Consider the following 23,729-nt stretch of genomic DNA (forward strand, 5'->3'; position numbering starts at 1 on the left):
TTTGGCTCATGAAATTGACAAGAATCAAGTACATAAAAAACCCATAAAGTTTTGATCGAGTTGTATTGATAAAAGTGCTGTTCACTTTTATCAAGAGATGAAAAGTGGTTTGTGTAGACTAAAAAGTGGTTTGTATTGCTTAATATATAAAATAGTCCCCATGTTCCCAACTATCTACAGGCAGAAAGCAAGCACAGAAAGCTTCTCAGGGCAAGGAGGGCAGAATTATTGATGCCTTCTGCAAAAATGGCCAAGGAGTGTGATGGAAAAGGAAGAACCTTCCAGAAGCTGGACTCAACAGCTACTGGAAACAGTGAGCTAATATCTAATAATGGAACTATTCCACCCTCAACGGAGAGAGACTTGGTAACATTTGCTCGGCATGTTTTTGGAGTTTCTCTGGACCAGTGATTATTATGGGTATTCCATTTTTTCTTTTTCCAAATAATTGCAATTATTAAGTCCATATCCCATTGCAAATTGACTGTGTGAAGGGCAGATTTCGTATAAGTTTATCAATGTATGAAATAAGACAAACTTCACCTGAACACAAAGTACATCAAGGGATTCTGAACTTTGAGCTTGAGGCTGGGATTGGATAAGACTTTTGAGTGTCTTAGAATACAGCGAGTATATTTTATGTGGAAGAGATATTAAAATGTGAATGTGAGGTGGAATGTAATACTGTAGATTACTTTATAGCAAACATTCACTCCTTCCATTCTACTATAGGCAGAGTATACTTCCCAGAATGGCTTCCCAGCGTGGCTTTGGTTATGTGACTTTTTAGCCAATGCGATGTTAGTGGATGACTTGATGTTAGGAAAGACTTGAAATATATTTACACAATAGGTCTTGCTGTCTTGCACGTCTGCCATCTCCAAGTGAAGAACAGGATGTGGATTGCCTACTGGCCAAGAAAGATACGAGGTAGGTATGTGGAAAAGACCTAGATACAACCTGCTACCTGAGGACAAGCCCAGATGTGCCTGACTTAAGTCAATGGACCCTCAGTCATTCCACAAGTATCCAGAAGAGAAAAAAAGTAACTCTTGTCCTAAGTAACTGGGTTTCAAGTTTTGGAGTGATTTGTTATGCAGCAAAAGCTAACTGATACAGAAATAAATGGAAATTTTTAATGTCTTGGGAAGCTGTCTCCACGGGTCAAGAAACAAAACTGCATCATCAGAAAGGAGGCTTGAAGGACATATATGAAATCTAAATAAAGAGAGTTGGGAATTTTATATAATATTTCCACCTGCCAAAACACATTTCTGCCTGTGACAGTGTTATCAACAGTGACCTGTGGCTTTAAACAATGGAAATCAACTTTGGGAATTTAAGAAGACTCAAAAAGAATATATCAGAAATACTATACAGGTTAGAGAATTGCCAGAAGAGCTGAATAATCAAGCTTTGAGAAGTTCAGGACCAGGGAAGATCTCAGCAGTGCGAATTCATGGACATTTTTGTTCTTCAGATTCACACGATCAGAGTCTGATTAGCCTTGCTCATTTCACGTGTCCAGTTGCATGGAGGGAAGGAGGGGCCATGCTCTCCTGATGGGTAGCTCCCCCCACAGAGAATGAGGGGAAGGACAATTGATCATTAATAGTCCTCTTACACCCAAATGGCCTAGATAACTTCTTACTCTCAATATTTTCCATCAGTCAATTACCCAAAGATCTCAGTATTAAAATATTACATCATGTTCCAGCTTGCATCAAAGTTGCATCCAATCAGAAGATGTCTGATCTTTTTTTAGAAACTATCTCATAACCATAATGAAGGATGACCTATGACTATATAAAGTCATTGTGCACTGAAGGTTATTAGTGTCTCCTTTAGAAATAACACTTTGAGTTTTATACTTAGACTTCAAAATATTTTTACCTGAAGTCACCCAGAGCTGTATTCATTCCTTATAGGACTATCTAACACCTTGCCCCAGTATATCACTTAGTGCTTTTTATGGATTTCACAGCCAATAAATACTTTCTCAGGGCACTTCATTAAGTTCCAGCTCACCTTCTGTGATTCCAGTATAGATGGCTACTTTTGAAAATTCCTTAAAATGCCTTTCCCACCCATCTCTAAATCTTTCTCTCAATAAATTGCGACCAGTCTCTGGGAAATAAGGATTATGTTATCTATTATTTGTTCTTGTTTTCTCAGGCTGCAAGTAAGGAGCTCTTTATATTTCGGGCAGTGGAGGTGAGGGAGGGGAAAGAATATAAATATCCATGTTGGGCCTTTATAATGTTGTCTTCACTTTAATTATTATTTTATGGATATGAACCTCAAGAACTCTCTGTTCCTATTTAAAGCACTGAAGGTGAAATTGAGAAATGTTGCTAACAAGAAAGGATAATTTTCTCATGGCTAAATGACCCGGGTGGCAGGCATTTTTCATAAGTATGACTCATTGGAGATTAAACAAGTTCTGCTTATCTTCATTCCATCACTGGCCTCATCCCTTTCCAAATTAAAACCGATGAACTATAAGCCATAAAAGGGATTTATTAGAGCATAGTTACAATTTTTAGCTTGTAAAGGTAATAAACTCCCTTTCCCTCCTCACTCTGTTTTTCTGGCTCTCATTTCCTCTTGAATGCTGATGGATGGAAAGGAAAGCTTCATTTTAATGCTTCAAGGTCTTAAAGAGAACAGTCTTGGATGACAGATATACCTAAGTCTTTGTGGTAACAATATTGGTTTCATCATTGTCATCTGCCATTGGGAGGATGAAAAGTCATGAGAGTGAATTTGGCAGTTTCTTTTGCAAATAAGGACAATGTTATTGAGTGGGTTTCTTTCCTCTTGGAGTCAGCAGACTGCATCGAGAAAAAGAACTGATTAAACAACAACCTGTCACCTGAAAGAATCAAGGTAACTGCCCAATGTTGCCTAAAATTTATCTGAAACAGTCCAGTTCCTGGCAGAAGCTAATCCAAGTAAAGAATGGCTAAACACAAGGGACCGAGGTACATCTGCTTTATTGGAACCACTAGAACAGCTTTCCCCCCAGTGATCTGTGAAAGAGAAATTCAGCTGACCAAGTTACCTTTTCCAGTAAAGCCGGCTATCGGACAACACCTCTTAATTGAACTGTGTCTAATGTTCACTGAACTGACTGGGCAATCAGTGTGTTCATCTGGTTGCCAAGCACGTTATGTTTCTGACTTAAATACACCCCCTCCTCATATATCCTTATTTTCTTATGCTGGCTTCCTTATTCCCTGATTTGCCAGTCTTTTCTCTGAAATTCTATTTTCACAAACCTATAAAGGATTAAATCAATGGATATTTCTGCCTTTGTTCCATCCCTCCTTCCTTTCCTCCTCTTTCTTTTTCTCTTCTATTTGTTTTTTCCTTTCTCTCTCATCCTCTTCTATTATTTTCTCTTTCTCTTTCTCTTTCTTTCTTTCTTTCTTTCTTTCTTTCTTTCTTTCTTTCTTTCTTTCTTTCTTTCTTTCTTTCTCTTGGCATTCAATTCCCTTTATTCAGCAAGGAAACATTACTGGACATCTACTCTGATCATATGTTAGATATTCCAGCAAAGATTATGACAGAGCTCCATCCTGTAGTGGGACAGATAAGTCCCAGATGAGTTCCAGTATTTGCATGAGAAACACCCTAATTAATACTACACTTTCAACTTATCTATTTGTGAATAAATGACATATATAAAACATGTGCTGATAGTCTCAGTGCCTACCACTGTTCTAGGGCAGGACTGTTTTAGGGCAGACCTCTATGCCTTCCATGTGAGGTCTGTCTTCAAAAGCCTTACTCCTTTTTTAGAGAAAATAAACAAGAATTTAAGAAAATATGGAAGAATGGCATAAGGCAGGAGAGAACTGATTTTTGTTGAAGTTGTGCATACTGGGGATAAAGAAGGGAATCATTGAGAACAGTTGGGGTCATTTATATTTTTCTAGAAGGGCAAGACTTCACTTGGACTAGAAAATGCAGATAGGGATTTGAAACAGGAAGGTGACAGAAGGTGTAACCAGGTTAAGAAGCGGGAACAGAATGTCAAAGATAATAAGAAGAAAATGAGTTGACTTCCAGTTATTATCTCCTCCTACCTCTGGGTCTTTCTGTATGTGAAATTTTAGAGCAATTTTCCAACATCTTCACTGTAGTAAGTAGCATTCACTAATCTTCATTCAGACCAGAGATTCTTTTACATATTCCAGATGTATGGTCACAACTTTCCTCATTTGATAGGCTGAGCATATTCAACTGGTGTCACCCTGCTCACAGTCTACAGCCATCTTTAGCTCACTATTTGTTCTAATAGAATCAATTACATAAAGTTTGATTTTAAAAAAAGGCCTCAACCCTGCATTTCTACTGCACTAATGCTCTTTGCTGCAAATGCAGTTTGTTTTATGTCAGCTTTTAAAACTGTTTGCCTCATTCCCCCATAAGCCCACAAGCCCCTGTAAAAATCCACATGTGTAGTCTCCAGTGGTGGACCAGATACCCCAAATGAATCTGCCATAGGAACAAGATCAAGTACCAGATAACATATGAAATAAGCTTTACAAAATACATTAGTAGAGTTGGCATGAAAGAAAGGAATCTTCAAAAGCCAAGAAGTGTAGATGTGAATCCAGAGAAATATCAGCAAGTATTTAAACTGACTTTCTTCTCGAGAACATGTCTAAACTCTCGAGACCTTGTGGTTCCCTTTGGGCTATAAAGTGGATTGCAGAATGAGTAGGCTATTGTGGCTTCACTATATATTAAAATAATTTTTCTTTTTCCTGCAGAAATGAAATATAAACTCTATAAATTTTTTGTATAAATGAACTAGATATTGGGGTATAATTCAACATTTTGTGTTATGTTCTTTTGCTCTATTTTTACATTCTTAAAATTAGATTCATGTTTAATACTATGAATGCAGTCACATCATATCAGGTATTTGGTAGGGCAAATCTGTTCTCACTGTTCTTGTGTTTCATACTTTTTCTTGGCTGCTTTTTTGACATTATTCCTTCCATATGACAGGAACATTTTTTTCAGTTCCAAAAACATTTTATGGGATTGTAATTTGGATTGCATTACATGTATAGATTAATTTAGGGAAAATTTATTTTCAAAATGGCATTGAGTCTTGGCTTGTTTTATAAGCTTATTAAGGTGTTCATGGTTTTATTCAGATATGAGTATTTTCATATTAAGAGTATTCTTATTAAGTATATTTTTAAATATGATATAGTAAATGGGATATTTTTTATTTCCATCTATAGGAATTCATTGGTAGAGGAAAGTAAAGTTTATCAATATTTGAAATATAAAGCAAGTTACTTGACCACATTTTATTAATTTTAATATGTTATTGCCTCTTTGGAATCATGGGCTTTCAGTTTAATCATAGATAAAAAATAAAAAACATCTTTTCCTTATTTTTCTTTCAATACACTATATACAAAAATAAATTTTGTTAAATGTAAATGCAAAAATATTAAAATAATAAAATTTTAAAGGAAAGTTGAACAAATTGGCTTAAACAGATTGTTGGACCATTCCAGAAACAGAAATAATTAGCAAACTGGAGGATAGGTCTAAAGAAATTATTTAAAATGCCAGAGGGAGAGATGAGACGTAGAAGATAATAAATAAAGATCAAGATGTCTAAGGAATGCCTGAAGAATATAAGAGGGATAATAAGGAAATCCTCAATGATCGAACACATTGTGTTTGAGCATTTTCCAAAACAAAGATTTTCATAGTTGAGCATGTCCAAGTAGTTTCTTATAAAATGAATAGATCTATAGCTAGGAAAAAATTGAAGACAAAGAGAAATCTAAAGGCAAATAGAAAAAAAAAGGCAGATTATCTACAAAGGAAAAAGTTCTTATACTTACAGCTGACTTTTAACCATAGCATTGGACTCAAAGGTAATGGAATATTACCTTTCATGGGTTAGGGTGAAATAAGTATCCAATTAAAATTATATTTCCAGTGAAATTTTCTCTGAAGAATGAGAGTAAAATAAACACAATTTTAGGCCAAAAAATTTTTTTTTGGTTAAAGTATAACTTTCAGAGATTTTCCCTAAAGGAAATCCAAGGGCTTTATACTAAGCAGAGGAAAATAAGCCTCAAAGAAAGGAGTGGTGAAGAAAAATCCTGGTATGCAATAAATATTGATTGTGCAGGAAAACAATAATATTCAATTTTGGGTATTTGAAAAAACAAAGTTAAAGTAATGGACAGCAACGCCATATAAGTTGAGATAGAGATCATCAAAGTCAAAGTAATCTAAGGTCTTTGAAATAATCAATTAAGGGGTAAAATATTGATTAATGTTTGACTTAGTTATGTATGCATGTTAAAGTATACAGAGTAGCCTCTAAAATAATAGGATAGAAAATTTGACTTATAAAATAATAAATGGGATTATAGGGGAAAGGAGAGATAATGAGTGGGAAAAATCAGAGAGGGTGACAAAACATGAGAGACTCCTAACTCTGGGAACCGAACAAGGGGTAGTGGAAGGGGAGGCGGGTGGAGGGATGGGGTGACTGGGTGACGGGCACTGAAGAGGGCACTTGATGGGATGAGCACTGGATGTTATACTGTATGTTGATAAATTGAACTCCAACAAAAAAATACACAAAAAATTGTTTGTAAATATAATAAGAATAAATGGGAAAGAATTTAAATGAGAAATAAATAGGGAGAAAATAGTGCAACAAAAAACTCTAAAAAAGTGGTAAAATGAATCCAAACATATGCAATAAATCAGTGCATATTCTGCTAAAATACTTATTAAACTAGATATAAAAATTCTATTTAAATTATATTTTAAAACAAATCTATTGTATATGGATAAGAAAAGGCAAATAAGAAAACATAAATATAGTTTAATATCTTAATATATATGCATTACATTTAACATACAAAAATTATTTTTGTATATAGTGAGAGAAAAAAACAAAAAAGATTTCAAATTTTTAAATTTTATAATGATATGTACCTCCCACGTAGTTATGAATGTCAAAGGAGCCAGCATGGTTTATGTTTAAAATGCTATGTTCGGTTGCCATTATCGGTGTAAAATCCTGAGTCCTTTGCCCTCATCGTTCAAGGACTCAATGCAAGTCACTCCGTCTGCATAGCCTCTGTGCCCAGGTCATATGATGAGGTTGTTAGTAAGTTTATTTTGCCAATGAAGAATTTAAGATACAGAGATTTGTAGGAACTGACCCCTTTGATCCACAACCTCAGATTCCTGGTCCTGGGCTGGGTCCCCTAGATCAATGGTTTCCAAACTGAGTATTTGTCAAGATTACTTGATCTTGGGGTTTCCTTCCCCCAAACACCAAATCTTTAGAGTTGGAGCCTGGAATCTGTCGTTTATATACAACTTCCTCAATTTCTGCTTCAGAGAAGAGTTTTCTTTTGTCCTAGATCAGTTATCTATAACTGAGTAAAAGTTCACATGCAATCACCCCCAAATGCTGGTATCCCTTTATGAGAGAGCCATTTTGAGGTGATTATTGAAAGCAGTACAGTTTGGGGGAATGGTCATTATGAGTCATTAAGACCCGAAGAGCTCCGGTTCAAAATGACCTTACCTTAGTCCCAAGTTTGTTGTTTATTGATGATGAGATCATGAGCGAATGAGTTGAGTGCATTCAACCCTGAATAGCTTTATTAACTGGCAAAGTGGAAATATTGGAAGAATTGAATGGGGTAACACATGCAAAGCACAAATCCCAGTGCCAGTTTAAGCATCAGCCCTCAATACGTGAAAACTATAACTATTATTATTACTTAAAAATATAGATTTAAACATTTACCTTTACTTACTGTCCCATTTGCTTTGTATGGGTTTCTCTATCTCTACTTAAGATTATTCACTGGACTCAAATTTCCTATAGTATTTCATCCTGAAAAATAAATAGTGCTGGGAGCCTATTTTAAGTGCTTATTTTTAGTGTTGAAGTCATACAATTCTCAACTTCTCAATTATCAGTGTGCTGGAGAGCCAGAAATCAGGGAACAGCACGGGGGGCAGGTGTGCAGACCGTCCCACCTGCCATCTATAATTATTCCATGGACAGAGTCCAGACATCAACAGGGATATAGAAATTAAAGAGGCAGCTGAGCAAGCTAGGTGTGGATGCCAGTGCAGTATTGGTCTAGACTTAGTTTGACCTTGGAAGTCCTGACTATCACTCCAAGGACAAGATTATCTGGTGTAGGTCAGTGGAGAAGGGTCTGAAGGAAACATGGAGTGAAGTGTCAGAGGGTTGGAAGTGAGCTATTAACATTTTACAAGAGGGGCACCTGGATGGCTCAGTCGCTTAAGCATCTGCCTTCGGGTCAGGTCATTATCCCGGGTCCTGGGATTGAGTCCCGCATCAGGCTCCCTGCTCAGCCAGGAGCCTACTTCTCTCTCTCCCTCTGCTGCTCTTCCTGCTTGTGCTCTCTCCTCTCTCTCTCTCAAATAAATAAATAAATAAATAAAGCCTTTAAAAGTAAAATAAAATTTTATAAGAAATAGACTAGGCAAGCAGAAATAGGAGCTTACCAAGAAATAAGTGGGATTAGCAGAAGAAACTTCAGAGAAACATTTTTGTGAGGGAAGAGTGGTCAACTAATCTACTTTTTCTGAGTGAGCACCCAGTAGACAGAGTTCTAAGCTGGTGTGAGAAACAGTGTGGCATTGAAAGGGATTATAAGGGAAATGAGTGGAAAAAATTAGAGAGGGTGACAAACCATGAAAGACTCCTAACTCTGGGAAATGAACAAAGGGTTGCAGAAGGGGAGGTGGCGGGGGAATGGGATGATGGGCACTAAGGAGGGCACTTAAAGGGATGAGCCCTGGGTGTTGTACTATATGTTGGCAAGTTGAACTTCAATAAAAATAATAATAAAAAAACAGAAAAAAAAGAGTGAAGCAAAGAGCATGGGTTCTGGGGTCCCATTGCCCTGGGACCAACTCCGGCGCTTCCGCTTATGAGCTGTGTGATCTTGGGCAAGACACTTGCCTTTCTGTGTCTTGGTTCATCACCTCTAAAAGGAAAGTGATAAATTTTAGTGCCCTTTCACCACAGGGTTGTTATATACAATAAGTCAGTTTATACACATAGAGAGGTAATATTAGCAGACAGTAAACAATAAGTGTTAGCTGTTTTCTGCTGTGGATATAAATGAGAATGTTATATAGGTCAAGGAGCATACAAATTTTAGGGGCACCTGGATGGCTCAGTGGTTGAGCCTCTGCCTTGGGCTCAGGTCATGACCCCGTGATCCTGGGATCAAATCCTGCGTCAGGCTCCCTGCATGGAGCCTGCTTCTTCCTCTATGTCTCTGCCTCTCTCTCTCATGAATAAATCAATAAAATATTTTTTTTTAAAAAGGAGCATACAAATTCTAATTGTATATAACCTCATATAAAATACATGTAAATTTTCACTATATGTATAGAATAGGTACAGAAACAACTGTTCACACTGTCTCAGCTTCTTTTTTAAAATCTTCTTTTCTCTGCAAGGTGGCTCCAACCAGCTCCTTCTTACTCTGGTTATTCCACTGCAAACCCTCACCTTTTTTTTTTTTTTTCTTTTCGGCCAAGGTTGGAAGAAACACCCCTGCATTTTCCAAGAGGGAAGTATCGAGATTACAGTCAAGCCCGAGAGGGTTGTGTGAACACTCAGTACAGTAAGTGTGCAGGACAAGGGAGGGGCCTGACGGATCAGTCTCCTATTTGCATCCAGGAGGATGTAAAACTGTCACCCAGTCCACAGACAGTCCCCTTCCATGTGTTAGGCTCATTACTCATGCAGGGGCTGTAAAATCGAATGACACCTGGTCGGTAACCTGGAGGTCTTGGCCGTGTAGTTTGGGAGACACCCTCCTAAATTGGTGGTTCCAGGACACGGCGCTGGTAGCAATGAAAGCAAAACAGTATCAAGGGAAGCCTTGACATCAGAGGAATGTTGATGTCCTGGCAAAGGGGGAAGAGGGCTTCTCGCCCTGGACAGGTCTTGAGTCGAGTTAAAAATGAACAATAGGAGGTGGCTGGGTGGAGGGGAAGGATGGAAAACTGGCTTGAACACTGATAAGGAGCAATTAACAACCTGCGGGGTCAGGAGGCACAAATCATTCCAGCTGGATGGTGGGGGTGAGCCAGCAGAGAGGAGGCCAGCAGGCTAAAGAGTTCAAAGTCATAAAGGGTCTCGAAACTCGCCTGGAGAGCTGAGAGTATTGCGGATTTTCAGCAGGAGAGTGGGAGGTCAGGTGTGCCCCTTGGAATCAGAGGGTGTCAGAGACCAGAAGGAAGGCCGAGGCAATGGGCCTGCCCACGTGTGGTGGTGGCCCGGAGGAAGGGCCTGCCATGGTCATGAGGGTGGAGAGGCAGGAACAGACTCTGAGTGATTTTACCCAAGGGGAGACTACTAGGTATGAGAGAGGGATCGAGAAGGAACTGGCAGTGATTCTGTACTCTCCAGTTGGAAGGGCCCTGTGTCAGGGAAGGGGTCTCCAAGAGGGAAATTGGAAGAAGAATCCATCTAGGACTTGCAAAGTGCTCTAGCAGTTGTCCTTTCTGGCACCCCAAAGCATGGAATTATTAGCAGCAAGGCCCAAGGGTAGCAGAAGGTACCAAGTCCTACAGAGGAGAGTTGGGAAGAGAAGTGGGGAGGCAGAGGAGAAATGAGCGGGCCTTGTCTGTGACACGACTTAGCTGGAACTGGTTTCCATCACTGCCGTCGCTGTAGAGGGGACATCGTGGGGCTATATTTGCCCGGACAGGAGACGGCTACTCAAAAGCCCGATAGGTTGGTGGAATAATCTGGGAATGTGACAAATCAAACTTCTGGAAGATCCACAAAACGGTTGCATTACTTTCTTCAAAAGCAATGCCTCCTCCCCCTCCCTCCCCAGTCAACCCTGGAGAGTCACTCTCAAGAGGCCACCACCCCCTAATTCCCACGATCTAACTCACGCTGATCTGCACATGCTGTGGCCTTGACCAGACTCAAGTAGGGGGCAAGTTCCTTTAGCCTAGACCCTGCGGTCATGGTCGCTGGCTTGCCTCCCAGTGGGGAGCAGGAACAAGGCAACCCGGACCATGTGCCAAATGACGGCTTCCCTCTGGGATCCCATTGGTGTGTGACCCCTGCAAGTGGCTGAGTGACTTGCGCAATGTCCCTCGCAATGTCACTCCAAAGCAGTGGCGCGCTGGAACCAAGGGAAAGTTGACCTGTTCCTCTATCCTTTTTTATTCTTCCTTCAGGGTTTTTTCTCGGGGATGGGCGGGCATTGTTAAGACTTGCTCTGGATCTGGGAAATTTAGAGAGAGAAAGAGGAACCAGAAAAGTGATTCTTAGAGAGGACGCTGACCTGGTATTTATCTCCTGCTTCCCAAACTCCCTTTTCCCTAGACCCAGAGAACCTTCCACCTGCCCCAGCTCAGGCAAGCGGCTGGTAATCTGTCCTTCCTCATAACACGCATCTTATTTCCGTTTCTTCTGCTCCATCTTTCATGGTCCTTCCTTTCACATTTTCTAACCCATCTGGTCTTCTTTTCCTTCTTTTCATCTTTTTATCTCTTTTCTCCCTTCTACTTCCATTGCTTCCTTTTAGGCTCCTCTCACTTACCATGATTTTTTTCTTCCTTCTCTTCGCTCCCTTCCCCTTCTCCTTGCCTAGAGTAATTAAACGTGTTTAGTCTAGACGCAGATTTCTGGGTTCGCTCCATGCTCTGCCACTTCTTTGATGTTGGTCTTGGGGAAATTTCTGAACTTGCCTGGGTCACATTTCCTCTACCAGTAATGGAAAGCCACTGATTGCATCTACCTCAGAGTTCAGGCCTAACGGTTAGATGAGGTCATGGGAAGCACCCACCCTAGGCTGGTGATTAATAAGCATGCCATAGATGTAAGATGTGACCATCAAGTTTTAACTTTCCTTTGGAAACCCAGTTGTCTCTTCACGCATTGCCGACCTCCACCAATGTGCTTCAGAAATTCAGTCATCCTTGGCCTCGGCTCGGTCATTATCACTTTGCGTGCAAAATCTAAGACATTGGATGCTATTTCTCAGTGAACACTTCTTCAGTCACCTCACTCAACTCTGCCTCTATTCTATACCACAAAAAAAGTCAAAACCCAGTATTTTCCTTTCTCATGCCATATTTCTGTGTGACATCTAGAAAGCAATGCGTAGTAACACAATAGTTTTTTTTTAATTTTTTTTAACACAATAGTTTTTAATGATGAGCAATTTAGTGGCTCGCATGCAGGCTAATGGCCTGAGAAAACTCACAGATTGAATTCAGTCTCTGAATTCAGTGAAAGGAGTCTTTTTGTTTTTATATTATGCTTTTGGGTCTTGGCAGTCATATGAGCCAATTTATCTGGATACCTTGCTACACTGAATTTTTTGTTTTGTTTTGTTTGTTGTTTTTTGTCCACGTGTTGGGCCTACGCTGATGGGTAGTGAATTTTCCTTGGAGGTAGATTTTTTGAATTTTTCTTTCTTCTTTTCCCCTTCTATCATCTCATTTCTAACTCTAAACATCTAAGCTCTGTTGACATGGTGTGCCGAGACACAGCTTGGGGCACCCTGGGTCATGGAGTTTCTCCAAAGTCAAGTTTTGTCTGCAACCTGCTATAACGTAAAGGAGTCCCCTGGTCCACACCCTTGTGTGCCCCCACACAATAAAATGGCAACCACATGGTGGAACAGTGAAGAGCGCAGTCTCTGATTTTCTCAGGATAAACAATGCTCTGCTGCAGTAACAAACAGCCTCATAAACAGATGATTCAAATCAATGATTTATTCCTTATCCACTTGATATTCTGAAGTGAATCAAGGGGTCCTTCATCTCACTGCTACACAATCTGAAACATATACTCTCCATGGTTGCCACAGAAGGAGAAGAGAGAGATGGAAATGCATTTGGCTCTAATCCCAAGCATATAGGTTTGAAAGTGACAGTCTGCTCCTTGTCTGTTGGCATGTGGGTATTTGGTGTTTCATGTCTCTGCCCTGCTCTCTGGGGCAAAGATGGCTCAGTTCATATCCCAGCTTTGCTCTTGAGGGCAGATTGACCTTGACAAGTTTAACTTCTCTGTGTCTCAGTTTCCTCAGCTGTAAAAATCGGCAGATGTTTTGCAGAGGCCGTGTTGACAACTGGCAATGTATCTCGGGGTTGCCGTGCGAATTAAGTTTATTATGTATATGAAATGCTTAGGACAATACCTGGCACATGATAAGCAATAATAATTGTTTTTCAACACATGGTCCTTGATCGAAGTCCAAACGAGTTTGCATATATGTGTTATTTATTTCATGGCCAACCATCAAGAAGAAAGGATGGGCAAGGTGGAGATTGGAGACAAGCACACTTGCTTATAGCAGTGATTTTAATTCCTCTGTGATACTTGGAAGATGGTACTACATGCAAAGAGCAGTGACTACACACTCCTGGGGACTCTGACACATCTACTTGGGAGAGGGGAAGGGCATCCCTGTGTGTTTGGGGAGGGGGTGGGGAGTTGCAAAACTTCCTTCTAAATATTTCTCTTTTTGTTTTAAGGTTTTATTTAGTTATTCATGAGAGACACAGAGAGAGAGAGGTAGAGTAGAGACACAGGCAGAGGGAGAAGCAGGCTCCATGCAAGGAGCCTGACGTGGGACTCGATCCTGGGTCTCTGGGATCACACCCTGGGCCAAAGGCAGATGCTCAACCACTGAGCCACCCAGGTGCCCCACCCCTTCTAAATTTTTCTGATGAATCTGGATCCCTTTGTGTATTTTTCTCAGAAGATGGTCCATGATTTTTGTCAGATCCCTGAAGGGGTCTCTTCCTCCAAATAGCCTGAATTCTGTGGTCCTGAACACCCTGTAAGCTGACTTCCACAATGGGGAAGTAGAATTCAGGAAATGGAGGTCTCACGGTATAACAGACCTTGTATCCGTGACTGTGATTGGGAACATTCTATACCTCTTTTCTAGGGGAGAGAATCTGTAAGGGGGAGGGAGGGCTTTTGAGCAGTTGGGCCAGGAGTCTGTCCTGCAGGGATCTATGGCTCTCATCTACCTTCTGAGTCTCCTCTGTTCCCACCTTCTCATTGGACAGATAAGTGGAAGAGGAACGGCTCTGAAGGGTAAACTCTATCTCTTGAACAATTCTTGAGGACCTGCAAGTACACCCCAAGTCTGTTGAGCAAAGTCTTTGGAGCCCAGATTGCCTCGGCTCTGTGATGAGAGGTAGTCAGAGCAGTGGCAGGAACAGGAAAATATACAACATTTATTTTCTGCTGCTTTCTCCAGAGTTGGCATGGGACAGATCGAAGCCTGGACATGAGCCATTTTCTATCATCGTCCTACATCTTGCTGTTTCTCATCGCACATCCTTGTGGATCATTAATGTGTTTACAAGCAGATAGTTTCGTATGAAGCATTTATTTACCCTTATTATTAAGATGCATGTGTTTCCCTGGAAGCATCAGCTTTGAGGCCTTTAAAGCGCATGATAAAAGCAGGCATGCAAAGAGAAGAAGAGTTCTGCCCACAGGCCATGAGCAGGTTGGCTCAGCATCTCAAATGGTGGCAAAATAAGAGGTAAATACAATTGAAAAACACACTTGAAAATTGTATTACATAAAATAATTTACTTCTCATTCAGAATGACCTTCCAGATCTCTTTGTAAGACAGCAGCCCGTGAGCACAGGTACAATCTGAGAATAATGACAGTTATAATAGGGCAAGATCAACAGAGTTACACGTCTGGATCCTGGAGTCAACTAGAGACAAAACTGTGGAACCATGTATAATAAAAGGGACAGAGGGGAGGAATTCTGGGAACATGGAAAATAAGACTGCCAGAGACAAGAAGGGCATAACTGAAAGAACCTACATCTTTAATAGGGTGAGATTGGTCTATGCACACTCTGGTTTTCATTGTGCAACCCCATCTGTTGGTTTACAAGCCACAAGGTGCTCACGTATGCAATTTATGCTGGAGGAACTAGTGCAATGTGCATGCATATGTGTGTGTGTGTGTGTGTGTGTGCACTTCAAAGGCTGGAGTTTTAGAAGAATGAGAAGAAAATTACTTCCTGGCCATTCATTAATAATTCAGGTGATATCCTGCACCCTCCATTTAAAAAACAATACAATAATAAAAACATTGTAGAAAACAACATCATAAATAACATATATGAGAAATTTTCAAGTATTTCACGTGCCTTGAAAAGTTCCAAACAGTAGTTCTATCGACTGGTTTTTGTTTCTTGTTTTCTTTTTTCCTTTCCTCTCTCATTTAGTCTCAGAGGCTGGAAAGGTATACCTGCAGACTCTAGTAGCCCTGATGTTCAGGGTGGAATGAACAAGGTCCTCCTTTCAAAAGAGAAACTTAGGAGGGCTTTTCAGTTTGCGAAAACATGTTTCCCGCTTATAAAATACAATCCTTCCCTTGCTGCTGGTTTCTAACTGAAGGCATAGAGCCCGGAGCCATTATAGGGAACCAACCAACCAACCGAGTGAAGGGAGGAGCCTCATCTGATGTCTGAAGTCCTCGGGGCGGTGGGGCCGGGGGGGACAAGATGAGGAGAGCACCCTTGATCAGGAGAGAGAAAAAGAGTAGAGGATAAAACTATTAACCTTGAAGTTCCATGCCCTCGCTCAGCCAGTATCTTACAGCAGGTAGAGCTGGCGAGGCCCTCCCTGCGTGTCTTCATTCGGTTCGAGCATTTTCTCTCCCAATTCCATAGCAACCTGGCTTCTGACAATCATGGCCAAGCACCCAGGCTAAGAAGGGAAGGCCAGCAGCTGAGGGACTGCAAAATGCTGTAAGAAATAACCAGCTCAAGACAGAACTGTGTCAGCCGGGCTTAAGATTCTTTAGGATATCTGCTCCTTAGAATACTGTTCAACGTGGAAGCTATCAGTGGTTACGCTACGCATGGAGTCCCTCGGATGTGTGGCCGACAGGACCTATAGTGTTTTACAGAACCAACTTTCCACAGGTTAGTATTCCTTTCTTGGCCTGCATGGGAATGGGCTCTGCTTGCCTGTTTGATTGCAGGATGAAAGACCAGGGATCAGAACATGCATTAGGTATGTACGCACACTCTAGTTATGAGCACCTAGGGTCTTTCCTATCTATTCTTGCAGAAATATATATGTATATATACATATAGACACATATACATAGAATGTGTATATATATGTGTGTGTAAATATATGTATACACGTGTATACATATATTTACACACACACATATGTACACACGATAGATCAACCCCATCTAAACATGTAGAGTTTAGAGAAAGTGCCAACAGAATACATGTGCTTGTAGATGTCACATGAAATGTTACCAACCAACCAACCTGAGGTCAAGCCATTGGGAGGAGAAGACTGCAACAGTCTTTGAAAAGCCACCCCTACAAAACCATTATTTGGATACTTGCTCACATGGCACCCAAAAGGAAATCTGGGAAAGCTGGACTGGAATGAGGTCCTGCCCTGATGGACACCAAACATCAAAACTAAATCTATTTCTTACATGGGAGTGACTCACGCACGTCAGGCAGCATGAACACTAAGCTACGATGTGGATAAAGCCCTGGTGCTTAATACAGATCAATATTTGGCCTCAGGTTTTCCAGGCATAGAGTCTTGGCATTTCAGCCCTCCGGTGTGTGTGAGAATCAGGCATACTGGGGGACCAGGGAAGGACAGTCTGCAGAGCTCTTGGCCCCTTTCTGTTTCTCTGACCCGGCGATGGAAGAGTTGGCCAAGTCAAGATAGAATCGAGACTTGAGGAAGCGGCGGTAGGAATCCTTTTCCATGAGGTTGAAAATCCTCTTCTGGGCCTCATCAAAGCAGGTTATCGTGGGCTCTAGCATGTTCCGGCTTGTCTCCTCCCTGGTGCAAGAATCCAGGTTTACCTATATGGCAAAGACCAAGATGTATTGGACACATGGCCTTGTTGACAAGGGAAGGCTGCATGCTTTGTGGGGAGGCATCACATGCACCCTTCATTTATACCCCAGAAACAAAAAAAAAAAAAAAAAAAGAAAGAATATTTAGCTCCACCCTGGCACATGTGAGAGAGGTTCATCTGCTTCTGGGTGGGCAGGACAATCTCTTCGTTCTTTCTCACAAATTGGGAAGATTTATCAAAAAACTCATTAAGGGAGATCATCTAAGTCATCTGGATGAAAGCTTTCTTCTTAACTGACTTATTTGGGGTGGTCAAGGTTTTAATAATCTCCTCCACTGTTACATCATTTCCTTTAACTCAGATGATCTAAAGATCCACACCACTAAATATCACTTGCAGGAAATTTCACTAAGACTCAGAGAGTTCTGTGCCGTGAAGACCTACCTCTTTGGTTGCCTGGACGGAGATGAATTCATTATAGATCTTTTTGGCCTTGGGACTTAGTTTAGAGGGTGATTTGATTTTCTTGTACTCTTCGCAGCTAATCCAGAAGTCAATGTTCTCCTCACTGTATTCAGACTTCAAGAAAGCTTTGAAAGCCGCCAGCCCACCTGTGATGGAGGAGAAAGAGCCACCCTTGTCACCACACTGGCAGACCTCTTGGACAGTGTATTTCAGGGAAATTCAACATGCTTGAGAGAATAAAGCGTGGGCTCAAACGCCTCACCCTTTCTTTCCTTTCTGAGGGTCACTTGGGGTCAGGTGACCCTAATCTGTTTGACATCTATTGGATCCCAGTTATATCTAGTGCTTCTTGCTCAAGGTTTGAAGTCTCAGTGTTTCTGAAATACCCATGAAGCCAAAAGTAAGTTTGGCTTACTTTTGGCTTCAAAGTCGATTGCCAAAGTAAGTTTGAGAAAGAGAAACTAAGGCTGGTTCTGCAAGAAGTCTCCATATTTTGAAGTTTTCCCCTGAACCTGTTTCCCATGTGGTGAGAGAGATGATTTTCCACATGGTTTTGTATGAACTTTCCATTGTCTATCACAAAGCCCAGGGCATGGTAAAATTTTAAATAGACTGATTCTCTTGAGTCTGGAAGCCAGAAGAAACCCAACTCTGTCTGCAATTCTTATTAGATCAAATATAATATGAGATAACTTGTCTATCTAGAGAGCTTTTGTCCTTCTCCTAGCAGGGAAGAAAGCCGTCAGACTTACATTCATGGCTAATCAGGTTTTCCAGTGATTCAGCCCATTTTTTGACTTCCTCTTGGCTCACCCTAGAGACGTGACAAAGAGAAAGAAAAACTTGAATGCCATGATACAAACTTAGGGCGAGAAATTTAAGATCCTGAAAAAAACGCAGACACTTATTTTCTATCCTCATGATGAGACCTATTCTTGATTAGGACAGTCTTTCCACAAAATGGGTGGAAATTTCAAATGCAAATATGGTCTTCATGAAAATGGCCACCATTTGGATCAAAATCCAAATCTAGCTTAGCTAGGAACACCACTTCCTTTCCTCCTCATAGAACATCTCTGACATTAAATAGTTAACACTCAATGGGTCCTCACCGAGGCCTTTTCTCTTACCTCTGACAAACCACCACTCTGTCCTTCTTGCTGTGGGAAGAATTGTGTTCGCAGGAATCAGACTTCTGCAGCAGGAAACCAAGCCGATGCTTCATATCCTTTGCACTGCACAGAAGAAGAAAAAGAATAATCCTAATTAGCCCTTTTAAAAGATACCCTGGTGGCAGAGCTCAAAGAGTCCATTACTAGTAAAGGGGCCGGGGCAGTTTATTTACAAAATGGGAGCTGAAGTTGGCGTGAACAGTCAGGAAAAGGAGATCCCACTTCTGTGTTTGCCTGTGACTCACTATGAAACCCGGGGCCAGAGTCACAGCACAGCCTGCTCTGTCTGCAACAGAATTCTTTAAAAAAAAAAAAATTGTATTTATTTTATATGAGAGAAAGAGTATGAATGGAGAAGGGGCAGAGAGAAAAAGAGGGAGAAGCAGACTCTGCTGAGCAGGGAGCCCAATGTGGGGCTCAACCCCAGGACCCCGGGATCAAGACCTGAGCAGAAGGCAGACGCTTCACCGATTGAGCCCCCAGGGGCCCCAGCCTGCGACACAATGCTGGCCCTCAGTTGGCCTCAGGAGGCTCTTCTGTAAACCTATCATTTTGACCAATGGAATGCTTTGGGGTCTTTAACAGACACACATTGAAAAGGGGACCGCTCTTTGGGTAATTTGTAGGAATTGGAGGGCAAGCAGTAATTGAGAGGGAAATGTGGCACCTTTCCTGTTGCACGCCACCTTCTGGACAGATGGCGGTGGCTGTTTCCACCTGCCTCCCTGTTAGCAGAGGGACCTGCAGAAGCACCTAAGAGCAAGGGGAAGGGCTGGGTGGTCCCAGCGTCCCAGGAGGTGGGCCAAGCGATTGACCTTCGGGTATTTATGGAGGTGGGGATGCAGCTCCAGCAGAGGGAAGTGGAGGAGGCCACAAAGGCAAATGCTCTGGCCAAAAGCTGAGCAACTTCAGGCTTGCTTCTAGAGAAATCTGCTTCTGCTGTTGCTACTGCTCTCCTGTGTAATATCTACATTCTAAGGGCATTTGCACTATAAAGGGCATCTGAGCCTTAAAAACAATCGAGAAGCAAGCAAGAGTCATCACCGCAGCTAGTGACTGTTTAATTAGAGCAGAGCTTATTTGCACTGTTTAATGGATAGAGAGGGAGCAGCGGGGTGCGTGACTTAGAAAGAAGGACCTTTTAGTAAGCTTTTAAGCTCAACTTTCTCTCTGTTAATTCCTCTTTTGTTTGAATCTCTTTTATTATAAAAGCCAAGAAATCGTTTTTAAAAGAGAAATGTCACTTTAGAAGCAATGAATGGCTAGATGTTCCTACTGAAAGGGAGAGAAAGAAAGTCTCAAGGATAAAAAAAAAAAAAAAAAAAAGGCATTTTATGACAGCTCCTGATAGGTCACTGGCTTCTCCATTCAGGCATTTCTCCAGAAGCTTGAATTCCCTTACGTTCTTGGGCTGCCCCTAAAAATGGATTATCTCTTCCTCACAAGACTGATTTCCCTCTTCTGCTTCTCCGACTGCTCAGGGGATGCAAAATCCTCCTCAATGACAGCAAGATAGAATCCTAAAGGCTCAAGTGATTCTAAGACACAAACATATTATGATCTGGTCAAAATAGACCTCACTTCACCTTGCCATGTACCGGCTCAGGCTGAGATCTAAGTTACTGAGTAATGCAAGTCATTTCATAGAGAGTTGTTAGTATGCTTAGCAAGGATGCTACATTTGTCCTTAGGACGCCTTTCAACCATAAAAATAAAAGCCAGCATGACTTTAGAGGTCACTGGAGTCATGACACCGGATTTGATGTGCACTGGCCATCCACTGCCTATTTGACCTTGAGCAGTTCAGGGCTTCCTGCAGCCTCAGGCACTGATGCTAGGGGGGAACGTGCTAGACTAGTTGATTTGCAGTTGACCAGTGAAGAGGGAAGAGCCATTCACTTTGCTGATATACAGGTTACCTCCCCAGCTTAGCTTCTTAGCTCCTTGGGCAGATCTGTGCAATCATTCATCTGTCTCCTGCAATACTTACCAGAGCATAACGGTTTCCTGACACTCCTATATTTTGTATGGTTTATTTTATTTTATTTTATTTTATTTATTTTTGTATGGTTAATTTTATATATGAGTTAACTGAAGCTCAGACTAATTTGCTCCACTCAGCTCGGGATAGTCATGATGGAGCTCAGGGGCACTCCCTCCATGAGTACTTCCTACCAGACCCTCCTGCTTCACTTTAAGGCACCCATGAAAGCACATTTTAAAAAGAATATTTTTTTCACACCCCTGAATGACTGAATATTTGGAAGGCAAACTTCTACAAAGTGCACGGAAGGCTGTGCTTTCTGGGATATTCCTAAATTGAAATTTAAGGTGATTTTTATTTGCAGGGAAACAAGGGGGTGCTACAGCTACAGACGGACTTTGTACCTTCAACTGTAAGATTAAATAATAATGATATGCACTAGTTTTGTATTTCTCTTTCAGCTGGCTAATATATAGCATTCTCTGAAAGCACTTATTTATCCTTTTTTTAAGGCAAAGGCATATGAGGAGCTATGAAGCAGCTTTACTATTTTTTTTTTTTTTTAATCAAGGGACAGTAGACAAAACAATGTCTGCAGGAGGACTGAATTGTTAACTGAATTGTTAGGATCGGGACTTCTCAACCACCACTCACGTGAGACATTTCAGGAACTGGGGGAAGGTGGCAGAGAGAGAGAAAGGGGTCTAGCACTGGAACTCACACTGGATTGTCACACTTGCTTATAGGAGCATAGAGAGTGGAAGGTACTGCAACGCCTGTGATGCAGCCAGACCTCATTCTGGGGTGTCTTCCCCTAAACAGGACCTACCACCCGGTCCGAAAGCTCAGAGCCGTGAGTCCACAGACCCCCAGCGATGTGCAAATAACCGCAGCGATCGCAGAGCCCTGTGTGAGCCCCTAAGCCTCATGTCCCTTCTTACTCCGAATTAGCTCAGGGAGAGAGGGTCAGGACAGTCCTCAAAAGCCAGGTCACATGGGGGCCCACATTCGGGGGGTGGGGTGGGGGGCGCGCTTCTGCAGTGCCGACGTCCAGCTGGCCGTGGAGGAGAGCCAGCAGGTGGAGGCTCTGCTGCGCGCCCCGGAGAGCTGGGTGAGCAAGCGGCCAAGGGAAAGGGACCGAGAAAGTGTCCCAAAGTTTACCGCGGGGAGTGGCTGCAAATAATCTTACCTCCTCAAGCAAGAAGCCGGCAGGCCTGCAAGTCCTTTGCACATGGTGTGCGGCGTGGGGTTCGCGAGCTGGGGTTGGAAATGCAGCGGGAGGAGCTGCGCCTTCGGAGGGGAGCAAGATGCGGTCGGATTCCTGCGAGCTGCCGGCGAGCCCGCGGGGCTCCCCTTTATAGCCCGGCGGCGGCCGCCCGGCCAATCAGACGGCAGCTCCGAAGCCCCGCCCCGCAGTGCGGCCAATCAGGAGGCAGTTCTGGCAGCACCGCCCGCGGCGGCCCGGCCAATCAGGGGGCAGCTCTGACGCCGCCGCCCGCAGCAGCCCCGCCCCGCCCCGGGGCAGCCGGGGTTCCGCCGGGAGGGTCTGACGCAGCCGCGCGCGCAGAGGGGAGCCTTTGCGGAGCCCGTGCACCGCGCAGGCAGATGCCGCGGGTCTCCAACCGGTGTTGGTCCGGGGTTTGGGATTTCTAGCAAAGGGGGAGGAAAAAAAAAGAGAGAGTTTCAAACGCTACGAAACGCAGCTTTATCCAGTCTTTCTGCAAAAGCGATTGCAAGGAAAGGCGCCAGCGGGAGTTCCGGGCTGGGCTCATTTTGGGGACTGAGTCTCAGTGCGCTTTTATTTTTTTAATTTTAATTTTTATTTTTATTATTATTATTATTTTATTTATTTTTTTTTTTTGCATTAGAAATAGCATATCTCACACGGTGCAAGAGCTCATCCTCACTGTTTCCCCAGGGGATTTGGGCAGGATCACCATTTCCAGGCGGTGATTTGCAGAAGCTGCCTCCCCGGGTTGTCCCATTCGCGCGGGGGCGTGGAGGGGAGCCGGTTGGAGGCCTGGCGGCCCAGAAAATCCGCCCCGGGGCAAGTGGATTAGCCACATCTGTAATCAGCCTGAGTGTGGAACACTTTGCCAGAAATCTTACGAGGAAGAGCATTCAGCCGAGTGCACACCGGTGGGCTCCCGGACACACGCGGGCCTCCTGCTGAAAGCCGCAACGCAGCAGTTGGGGACCAGAGGAGGCAGTAAATGAACAACTATAGAGACCCCTTCATATTTGCAAATGGACTTATATCATTATGTCTTAGGGAATTCAGATCTCCAAACTGGTATATCGAGAAAGAGAGGGAGAGAGGGAGAGAGAGAGAGAGAAAGAGAGAGAGAGAGAGAGAGAAGAGACAAAAATACCTAATTTATGTGCATATTACCGGGCTTCAGGGTGAATCTAAGAATATTTGACCCTTCAGGTGCTTCTGAACACCTGGACAATTAGTATCTTTGGCACACAATATGACAGACTGCATGCCTCAAAGAACCATGCAGGTGTTTTACATCTTGTAGTTGCAGCTCCAGGACCCACACCAGAGTTACAGAGGGGTGTTGTCCATATATAGGAAAGCTATGCATGGAAGGAGGGAATGAACTATGTCAGACCTGAGCAGCTTTCTTTCTTTCTTTTTTTTTTTTATTTTTTATTTTTTTAAGTAGATAGGCTCCCGATCATAGGATAGAGGGGGCTGTAACTTTACAGTTAAGGAGAGGCATCAAATGGTTTAGACGGAGAAGACAGAAAAAATAGATGGGTTCCAGTGAGATGCAATGGTACCCAAGAATATAGAAAGGGAAGTGATAAAGACCAATATGCCTACCATCTACATGACCCTCGACATACCACGCTGCCCATCCCCTTACCCCAGTCCATGGCCAGCAGAGCAAGGAGATGGTAGAGAAATATAAAAGGGCCGCAAGTCCTAGAAGATATATTTAAGTCATAGGAAAAATTCTCTGGCTTTCTCCAAGGCAGATAGGAAAAAATTAGATTAGCTACTGGACAACTTTTCCTTGAGGCTTAACATGGAACAAATGCATTCCTTTGTGAAACTGACAGGTGTCCTTGGTTGTGTTGTGGAAGGGGACATAGTGCAATGCAAAATGGCAGAGGCCAGCGGACCAAGAAAGGTAGACTTGGGAAGGAAGCTAGACCAGTCAGAATTGGC

At 42.4% G+C, this 23,729-nt stretch overlaps 1 protein-coding gene across 2 annotated transcripts; it reads right to left on the reverse strand.

Annotated features, from left to right (window-relative positions):
- Nucleotides 1-14,422: 14,422 nt before the first annotated feature.
- RGS4 (regulator of G protein signaling 4) lies at nucleotides 14,423-21,896 on the reverse strand. 2 transcript variants are annotated; one of them, XM_025420894.3, is made up of 5 exons: nucleotides 21,738-21,896; nucleotides 18,523-18,627; nucleotides 18,145-18,206; nucleotides 17,372-17,538; nucleotides 14,423-16,931 (listed from the first exon to the last, which is right to left on the reverse strand). In XM_025420894.3, exons 1-5 carry the CDS (start codon nucleotides 21,779-21,781, stop codon nucleotides 16,692-16,694), a joined length of 618 nt encoding a protein of 205 aa, XP_025276679.1. In that variant the 5' UTR covers nucleotides 21,782-21,896; the 3' UTR covers nucleotides 14,423-16,691. The 2 variants fall into 2 exon arrangements, with proteins under 2 accessions (XP_025276679.1, XP_025276680.1); XM_025420895.2 differs by lacking the exon at nucleotides 17,372-17,538 and having other exon boundaries at nucleotides 16,861-16,931.
- Nucleotides 21,897-23,729: the final 1,833 nt, after the last annotated feature.

The sequence above is a fragment of the Canis lupus genome, chromosome 38 (assembly GCF_003254725.2).
Source record: "Canis lupus dingo isolate Sandy chromosome 38, ASM325472v2, whole genome shotgun sequence".
NCBI classification, from domain to species: domain Eukaryota; kingdom Metazoa; phylum Chordata; class Mammalia; order Carnivora; family Canidae; genus Canis; species Canis lupus.

What these genes read in the sequence shown, in the direction of transcription:
- RGS4 (XM_025420894.3), bottom strand. Translation starts at nt 21,781, where the DNA reads ATGTGCAAAGGACTTGCAGGCCTGCCGGCTTCTTGCTTGAGGAG. An exon ending in CCGGCTTCTTGCTTGAGGAG is followed by an intron (nt 18,628 to 21,737) that starts GTAAGATTATTT and finishes TCTTCTGTGCAG; the next exon opens with TGCAAAGGATATGAAGCATC. An exon ending in AAACCTGATTAGCCATGAAT is followed by an intron (nt 17,539 to 18,144) that starts GTAAGTCTGACG and finishes CCTCCATCACAG; the next exon opens with GTGGGCTGGCGGCTTTCAAA.